Source organism: Sinocyclocheilus anshuiensis, unplaced genomic scaffold (genome assembly GCF_001515605.1).
Source record: "Sinocyclocheilus anshuiensis isolate Anshui unplaced genomic scaffold, SAMN03320099.WGS_v1.1 scaffold659, whole genome shotgun sequence".
NCBI classification, from domain to species: domain Eukaryota; kingdom Metazoa; phylum Chordata; class Actinopteri; order Cypriniformes; family Cyprinidae; genus Sinocyclocheilus; species Sinocyclocheilus anshuiensis.
In genome coordinates, this window is record NW_015549698.1 from 124,015 (window position 1) to 134,135 (window position 10,121).

Sequence of the window (10,121 nt, forward strand, 5' to 3'; positions counted from 1 at the left end):
TGTTGCATGTTCTGAAAGAAAGGGCCTGATCTTCCTAATGTTGAAAAAAGCAAATCTGCAGGACCGGGTAGTTTTAGCAATGTGGTTTGAAAAATTCAGCTTATCATCAATCACAACTCCAAGGTTTCTAGTTGTTTTTGGTTGATGAGCCTAACTGGATTGTGTGGTTCCTGAGATGTCATTTTCCAATAGGGTTGACAGGAGAATCTGGTGGTTCACCGTATCAAAAGCAGCAGACAGATCCAGCAAAATAAGTATAGAAGATTTGGAAGCCGCTCTTGCCAGTCTTTGGGCTTCAACGACTGAGAGCAAGGCAGTCGGTCGAATGTCCACTTCTGAAGCCAGATTGGTTGCTGTCCAGGAGGTTGTTCTGTGTGAGAAAGGCTGAGACTTGGTTGAACACAACTCGTTCAAGTGTTTTTGCAATAAAAGGTAGAAGGGCAACCGGTCTGTAGTTCTCTAAAAGAGTTGGGTTAAGAGTGGGTTTCTTAAGAAGTGGGGTTATACAAGCCTGTTTAAATGTTGAGGGAAAAACACCAGTGTGAAGGGATGTGTTAATGATGTGAGTGAGTGCAGGTACAACGGCAGGAGAAATGGCTTGAAGGTTGTTCTTTTTTGTTGTCAGTCCTTGATTAACACCTGTAGAATAATTTCAAGGTGTCTGATTAAAATATAGTGTTAAATTTACTTTCATTTCATTTTATATTATATCAGGTCATAGTTCCTTTAAGTATAAAGTCTAATGATTTGATAATCTTTAAATTTTAGGGCTCAAAGTTTTTTGGTTATATTATTTTGCTTAAAATTTGAGCCTGTTTCCTCTGTATTACACAGTATTGCTTTTTTTTTTTTTTCAGTTTTTAATTTGTCCATTTTGTCCATTTTTCATTATTCATATTTTCATATGATCATGGGTTTTTACAATAATCCAAAAATTGGTTGAATTTTATTTTTGGATCAAATATTGTCAGTTGCCTTTTGCCTTTGTGTTTTTTTTTACTATCTAAACTAACTCCCAGTAGTTACATTTATTTTTCTCTTCTTTGAATATCCTTATCACTTGGAAATACATCACAGGAGCAGATGCCATTTTTATGTCAGCTTTAAACATGTACAGCTGTTAGATAATGATATTATGTCTTCATTTTCTCACAGACATGGACGATATGGATAATGAGAAAAGAGAGATGAATGAAGCACATATAGCTGGCCTCCATCACTTCTACTCCAAACACCTGGACTTCCCTGATCATCAGGCCCTGCTCACACTTTTCTCACAGGTAAACACACTGTAAAAGAAGTTTTGACAGCTGACCCTTTGCTATGCCCTTCCTTACTGCGTTACTAATCAGTCCTTTAGTGCTTTAGTACATAAAAATGGCATCAGTTGACGTGTGATTTTGCTGCTGAGCATAAACCAACATGCAACGGAAAGCAGAACATTTGCAAAACGTTTTTTTCAGTCTTTTTCACTTCTTAAGCGATCAGTATATTATCAGGAGCTGTGGGTGTAAAGCAAATTTAAATTTTTGGGTGAAATATCCCTTTAAAATGTGAGAAAAAATAGTGTGATATCTATAGCTGACAATGAAATAAAATTGGAGAAATAATAAATCGACAATTGGCCTTTACATTGTCATTGTATTAAAAATAATTAACGAAAAAAGTAGTGCTTTCAAACTATTAATCACGATTAATCACATCCAAAATAAAAGTTTTTGTTTGCATAATATATGTGTGTGTGCTGTGTATATTTATTATGTATATATAAATACACACACATGCATGTATATATTTCAGAAAATAGGTTATGTTTATATATTAAATATATTTATTTATAATATAAATTATATGAATATAAATATAGACATGTAAATACATGTAAATATTTTCAAAATATATACTGAATGTGTGTGTATTTATGTATACATAATAAATATACAGAGAACACACACATATTATGCAAACAAAAACTTTTATTTTCTATGTGATTAATCGCGATTAATCGTCTGACAGCACTAAAAAAAGATATATTTGGAAAATATTACTAATTTAAAATAATTAATAATTCACATTTATTTTCAAATCGCCTTTCACAATAAATATTGGTCAAAAGCAACTTTTAAAAGATTGAAAACCTCTGATTTAGGGGAGACATGGGATATAATTTAGTTTATTATTGTATGTAATGATATTTTGTATAGATATTTATTGATTACAGGGTTTCTTTAATAACTCTTAAAAAGAAGTCTAGGGTGAGTACTTCCCTATTGGATCTTTGTAAGCTTTTTTTTTTTTTTTTTTTTAGCCCTAATGAGTTTGCATTCATACTACTGGATCCAACAACCATTTTGATTTTGAATAATATTTTAATAACAGTACTTCTAAATAGTACAACACAATTTGATGAAATACCGATGTGTACGCCTAAATGGTCCTTCTTTATGTTTGGAGCACTAGAGTAGATGAAATATGTCCAGGATAAGTCTATGCTCATGCTCACTCCTGCACAGATATGAGATGGGGCCCAAAACAACAAACCATAAAAATGCTTTTTGGAATATTACACATCAATCCACCTATTCCCCCATAAAGTGTCAATAATCTATTCTGTTGTTGGCACTTCATTGGCATATTGTAGTGAAAATCAGGCTAAATTAATTCCTTGGAGCATTCTGCAAAATATGCCTACGCAAGCAACAGTAACCAAAGGGGGTCACTGCAAAGGGTCAATTAATCACTTAATGGTCCAGTTAAAGTAAACGATTGTTTGGAGCAATAATACATGATGTGTTGTGTCTACCTCACACAGATTCACTGTAACGGCTTTACTGTGGAGGATGAGGAACTCTCGAACTTGGGTTTAGCTGTTTTTCCAGAGTAAGCACAAGCAAACACATGAACAATCTCTATAACGACGTGCTCCTCTCACAAGACTTCATGCTGTCTTTGTGTGCGAGTGTTTTCATTTAGAACATTAGACAGTCCAAGTCTATTTCCAGCCTCTCTTGGACATGGCTGGCTGCCTGTTTGTGAGCAGTCCTGAACGCTCAAAAAACAATGTCCTGCTATTAGTGACTGTAATTCACTTTGCATGGATTGTGTCCAAAAATGGCCTTTGTTAGATATTCTATCAGCAACTGATACCAATGTCATATCATTTTAGCCAGTAATGATATGTGAAAAAGTAAATACTATGCTTAAAACAGCCACCTACTGATCATAATTCAGCATGTTGTAAATTTATATTTAAAAAGCACTCCATATTAGTCATTAAATTAATTATTAATTATCGATGTTATTATCAGTGATATGGTTGATGGATTGATTATTTCAAACACAGATACTTACAGATACTCATTTATGAATTTTGTTTGGTTTTAGAGATGAGTTAATCTTGAAGATGGTTGTATATCTGTGCAGTATTGCATTTAAATGCAGTATTGCATGAGCCTTGCAGCATCTACAGTATAAATTAGTACAGTATAATTGTAGTTGAATTAACTATATAATTTTCACACTTTTCTCTTGTAAGAAAACATTTTTAGTGCATTGAAAAATCTCGCAGTTATATTTTCCCATCATATCTACATTAGAAATTCCTGTTCATATTTGTTTTGACAAAACAAAAAGGCTGTCAAGTGTCAACAAACATTTTTATCATTAATTTCGTTAACAAAATATACACTGGACAAGAAAGATAAAACAAATCATCAAGTAATTCAGAAAGTTTATTAATGATTATATTAGGGCATTGTTAAGAGCTAGATTTTGTAGGTCTTAGAGCCTAACACAGCAAAAGAAAAGGAAGGAAAGCAAGACATTGGCCAAGCAAATAGCCATGACAAACAGTAGGCAAAAAAGAGAAATGATGGTTTTACACACCATAGTTGAGCAAAATGAGAAATGGTTCAACTTGCAATGAGTTGAAATTTCAAAGGAAGTGACCATGCTTCATTGGCCACGTTTCAAGTTGCATGGGAATTTGATTTGGAGTGAAAAATCAAACAAATCATAAATTCTACACAGATTATTGCATTCTCAGAAGTGAGTTAATTTATAAAATGTTTACTCCAACACAATATAAATGGAATAGAAGTTTCTATTTGTCTGTAAGACATAAGTATGTTGGGAATCCATTTGCAGAGGTTTATTTAAAGGGGTCATATGATGCTGCTAAAAAGAACATTATTTTGTGTATTTGGTGTAATGAAATGTGTTTATGTAATGAAATTGCATCATATGACCCCTTTAAGGAATAATCCAAGCAACCAAACTGACATTAAAAAAAGGTAATACTTCAAAACAGCATGTTACAAGCACATGTACTTTATGTGTGCCAGTGTTTTTATTTGTACATTTTCATTACCTTGCATACTCCCCCACATGTGCCTTGAATTTTTTTGGTGATAATTACTTTGTCAATAAGGTGGTAACACTCTCACGGAAAGAAACTGATAAGACGGAAAAACAACAAACTGTAGATGCAAAAACAACAGATGACGAGCACTTATTTGAGAGATACCAGCAACTCTAGTTTAAATGAGTACAAACACATTTTCTCTCTTTCACGTCCACAGTTACAACAAACTGTAGCACTGTTAGTATCAATCTATATTGGCTCAAATAAACCCAGCTTCCTTACCCAACAGTTTCAACCCAGCATTTGTGTTCTTAGAGAAACATATCCCAGAAGGTCTGAGTGGGGATATTTTTCTCATTTATAGTCTCATATTTCCCTTTTCTCTTTTTATCCTGTACTAGCTCTCTAAACTCTCTGAGGTTCTTTCTGACACTTTTCCGCCTCACACATTCCCTATTGTGTTTCTGTTGCTGTCTCAGCATTGCCCTCTTGAACCACAGCTGCTGTCCCAACGTCATAGTCACATACAGAGGAATCAACGCTGAAGTACGGGCTGTGCAGGAAATCCATCCAGGGCAAGAGGTCAGTATGCCACTGTCCTCTTAGGAGTGTTAATGTAGTCAGTAAAATGACAGAATGTTCATTAACAGAGATTTTCTTTGGATTATTATTATTTTGTCAATGATAACAAAGACGAGGTGAAAAAGCTCATCATAGTGATAATTAAACTATTTCAATTAAAACATACTGACGAAAAATATAACACCAAAAATATTAACAATGCACTAACAATATTTCTTAAGGAAAAATCTAGCAATGTGATTCTTTAAAATAATCATTTAAAAATCCTAGACTGCCTGCTTAATTAACTTATACAATAATACAAAATATTACAATTTTAGATGCTTATCTGCACAAAATTATGCAAATTCCCAAGTGAGCTTAAACCAAACAAAAATGTTTGTCAAACCAAAAACCAACCTGTATGTGAGCCCCACAATATATTACATCTGTAGCATCCATTTCTCAATACTAAACTTACTTTTTCAAAACTCTTCACACAGTTTTCCTAAACAACTTTCAGCTTGGCTTAGCAGTAAATGTCACATCCAAAATGCACTAAAACTTCCAAAACATTTCATACATGTGTCAAATCAAGTCATTCTAAAAATCATAACACTAGCAATGGTTGTCAGCCAACAAACACACTTTGTCACTCATAAAACAATGGTCTAATGTCTTGATTACTATTGTAACCTTCTCTGATGGAAGGAACGGGGGTGGTGTGTCAAAGTTCCAAAACTAGGGGTCACTCCTGGGAGCCTAAATACCTCTGACATATTCAAAAAGGCCAGTGAAGTTGGCGAGTGAAATTTGCACGCGTGGCCACTCCTCAGAAATCCGGGTATTTAAGGGCCCGTATGATTCACTCAGTTAGGTATGTGCTGAGGAGCCAAGATAGCATCTCAACTCCATCAGCAGCAGTTCAGAGTCGTGGCATGAGGGACACAATGTCTCCGTTCCCTCACTGAACAAGAGTTACAATAGCAACCATGATGTTCCTGTTCTGTCGGTCACTTTTGACGCACTGTCGAAGTTCCGATAAATCTATGGTGGCGCAAATGCTGACAAGCATGGGGTGTCAACTAACAAGTGCACTTCAGCTCCATGTAACCTTCCAACAATGGGGAAGCGTGGCCTCACTTCTCCATCTCCTCTAGGAAACTTACCATTACATATAGTTGGCCTGGGGTCTCAGGGCCATGTGAGGGTCTGCCGGTCCAAACTCTAGGCATGTTTCGTTAATGAAGAGGGCTTGTAGATCCCCCATTGTCTTGACAGAGGTGAGCGTGGTCAGGAGGACTGTCTTCATGGAAAGGGCACTAAGCTCAACTGAGTGTAAAGGCTCAAACGGATCTCTCTGTATGGCCTGTAAGACCACTGAGAGGTCTCTGAGGATTTAATCTCCACGCACCCCTCCGGAACCTAATAATAAGATCGTGCTTCCCTACCGATCTGCCATCCACAGATTTGCTGCTATTGCAGTCACATACACTTTCAAAGTGGATGGAGATAGGTGCCTTTCTAGGCCCTTTTGGAGAAAAGAAAAGCGCTGATCCAATACCACATCTCTGTGGGTCTTCCCAGAGCATCAAGCAACGAACAAGCTCCACCTCAGAGCATATAACCACCTAATAGAGGGGGATCCTGCCTGAGTGATTATATCTATCGCTGCTGGTGATAGCCCCCTGATTTCCTCCTCATACCTCCCAGGGCCCAGCCATGAGAAAGAAGATCCTTCCTCATGAGGATTCGCCAGGGAGGGGCTGACGCTATCAGCATGAGCTCAGAGAACTGAACAAGTCTGGTTGGGCAAATACAGCGCAACCATGAACAGTGAACAGATGTGTATTTTAGTCTTTTTGGAAAGTCAATATTCAGCACATAAAGAAGTCCAAAGAGTACCATCAAAGTAGTGGGAAAGTCAGATGGTCATCCATTGCTGCAGCTTCCTCCAGGATGATGCTGAAGTTTAGTCAACTCTTTTTTTGCCTGTGAGAGATCATCCTCTATGACTTCCGGGATGCCCAGTTTCACTGCTCTGCATAAGTCTCCTTTAAATCAGTGTCCTAAGAATTATATAAATTTAATGAAAAATGGTGGAGCAAGAGTGTAAATATAAAAATCAAAGCTCAAATACACTCTTTCAAACAAAGCATGGCGCATTATGTGCTAACCTGGGGTAAACACTTGATGAAACCAACCCACATGGAAATGATGCCATAAATATATATCCCAAAAAAATTAAAAAAAAGAAAACAATTTGTTTAGGTTGATTAAGTGTATTAAACTTAGTTGTACTGACTTTTTCATGGATTTTTGCTGAGCCAACATAAAACCAGTCTTTTTCAAGTTGGGTTTTTCACAGTGTAATGTGGTCTGATGATTCATGAGTGACTATGCTTTTGGATTACCCAACATGCCCAAAGTCGATAGCAGGTAAAACTGAAGCTGTCATGAACCCGATGTCTCATACTCTGCAGTTATCCTTATTGTTGCCATTTAGTTACTGACAGCTTTCCCTATACTTGCTCTGTGTGTGTAGATATATACCAGCTACATAGACCTGCTGTACCCTACAGAGGACAGGATCGAGAGACTCAGAGGCGTCTACTACTTCAGCTGTGACTGCAAAGAGTGCAAAACCAAATCTATGGTATGTGGAATGGATGGACAATACACAATCTAATTCAAATGTCTGTCTGAAGATTCCTCATCTATAAGGTAAAAATGTGTATTCATCACATGTACAAGAGAGATTGTAGTATATTACATATTGTTTTGCTTTATAATATATGATTATAATATAATATGTAGATCATATAATTTTGCTCTTGTGGTTTTGTAGGATATGGAGAAGATAAAGGTGCGGAAACTGAGTGATGAGATCGGTCAAAAGGAGATCAGGGATATGGTGCGTTATGCTCAGAATGCCATGGAAGACTTCCGCAGGGCCAAAATTGAGAAAAATATCCTTTTTGAACCTTTTGACTTCTTGTAGTGTGAAATTGCATAATTGCTTGATTGCTTCATTCTTAAATCTGTCAGTCACATATCCAAAATATTATTATTTATTGTATAATTCATTTTTCTTTTTAATGTTTGCTAAGTCAAGCATCACTATTACATCTGCCTACAGCGTTGTGATTTAGGAGTGATTTAAACAAACCTGTCACTTTTTTCAAACGTCAGTGTCACAAATTATGTGGCTTTTTGAAGAAGTGTTGCTTTCATTTGTCCAAAAGCATATCTTGAGACTAGAGATCGACCGATATATCGATTTACCGATATTTTTCCCGATGTTTAAGCATTTTACAATAATCGGATATCGGTTTTGTAATATCAGATTCACCGATAAACGCCGCCATCTTGTGGATGTTTTGAGAATTGCGCGCAGGATCGCCATTGCACCACGGCGTCTGAGGGGAGAGGAGACAACAACAACAGCGTGCACAGGTACTTGATTTACTGTAGTTAGTAAACTTTATTTAACATAACAGCCATTAATGCACAAATTAGATGTATTACATAAATGCCTGATATGCAGTTTATGCAGCTTTGCTCGAAGAAATAGAGACGAACTCACGGAGTCACGTAAGATAATCCGTCAAGTCCTGTCCCAATAAAGACATAACTTTGCATTAATGAAATAATACAGCCATGAATGAGCGCATGCTGGAAATAAAAACGCTAAATTTACTTCTCTCTCTGTTGTATATTTGCTCATCATTAGTCTCGTGAAGCCGCTTTCATATTGCTGTTCACTCACCGGGTTGATGCTCAGGAAATGCTCCAGCACGGCCACCGCATGTAACTTTTAACAAGATTCACTTGTTTAAAATACCCTAAATTTTATTAACATTTACTATATAATCATTATTTCGCTAATAAATATCTAAATAAATACATCTCTATGGAAACTAATTTATTATCTCCGCGAGCGATCGCAGTTTGAGTATAGTTCTGTGTAAATGCATAGATAAACTGCGCTTTGACAGCAGGCATTTCATAATCTAGAACGACAAAAACATTATTAGTAATTCTGATATAACATGCCAGTTGAGAAATGCAATAAAATACAATGATTTTGCTTATTGTTAATATTAGTGTTGCTGCTGATGCTTTAAATAAAATGTTTTTTTATTGTAATATGAAGATTAAATTTAACATGAAAGACTGGTAATTTTCAACACTTTTTTTTTTTTAAGATGGCTGAAAGGAGGAAAAACCAAAGTGAAGTATGGACTTACTTCACTCAGTCATTTATTTACTTTATAACCGTAAATAAATATCGGTTCTGCATATCGGTTATCGGACACATAAAAACGCAAATAATTGGTATCGGTATCAGTTATAAAATACCAATATCGGTCGATCACTACTCGAGACCGAAATATTAAATGAATATGGCCACTTAGATCAGCTTTGCAACAAACCTTTAAATCAAAGGTTTATTGAATCTTGACTCGTTCACGTCCCCCTGAGCTTCTAGAGATGTGTGAGCTCAGCATTGACAAGATGAGCCCTGTGTTTGATGACGCTAACATCTACGTCCTTCATATGATGTACCAGGCCATGGGCATCTGTCTTTTCATGGAGAATTATGATGGAGCAGTTAGATATGGAGAAAAAGTCATGAAGCCATACACGTAAGAACACACACATTCATACATTGTGTGATATTTATGCATATGCCAACATATTAATGTCTGCTTTTTATCTGTAGTGTCCTTTACCCAGCATTCTCTTTAAATATTGCATCTATGTATCTGAAGATGGGCAGACTCTACATTGCTCTGGACAGGAAGTCCACTGGCATAAGTGCCCTTCAAAAGGTACAAACTCCTGCAAGACTGGCCCTTATGTCATTCCAAACATGTATAACTTTCTCTTGTGGAATGTAGCACACAAATCATACTTTTTTTGGTCCTGTTTTAAACTTTTTGGAGCATGATAGCCCCAGTTCCCACTCATTGTGAGAAAGTCTTTTTTTTGTGTTCCATGGGAGAAAGTGTAGAAAGCCTTAAATCGTTGTGGTGCAAAGTAATGTGTCAGTGGTTGTGCCCAGTGTCAACAGGGTGTTATATGCATTTACAATGACATGAAGGTAAATGTGAGAGTAAATGATTTATACTATGGCTTTTAAATATATATATATATATATATATATATATATATATATATAACAACAGAAACT

The 10,121-nt window shown here is 36.1% G+C and overlaps 1 protein-coding gene across 1 annotated transcript in view; it reads left to right on the top strand.

The window, feature by feature from the left end:
- Positions 1-10,121, top strand: part of smyd2b (SET and MYND domain containing 2b) — a 16,771-nt gene that overhangs the window by 5,687 nt on the left and 963 nt on the right. Inside the window, exons 5-11 of the mRNA XM_016449862.1 lie at positions 1,156-1,280; positions 2,813-2,880; positions 4,843-4,945; positions 7,470-7,580; positions 7,773-7,893; positions 9,399-9,573; positions 9,651-9,759. Coding sequence (XP_016305348.1) covers positions 1,156-1,280; positions 2,813-2,880; positions 4,843-4,945; positions 7,470-7,580; positions 7,773-7,893; positions 9,399-9,573; positions 9,651-9,759 — 812 coding nt within the window. The remainder of the gene's footprint in view (positions 1-1,155; positions 1,281-2,812; positions 2,881-4,842; positions 4,946-7,469; positions 7,581-7,772; positions 7,894-9,398; positions 9,574-9,650; positions 9,760-10,121) is intronic.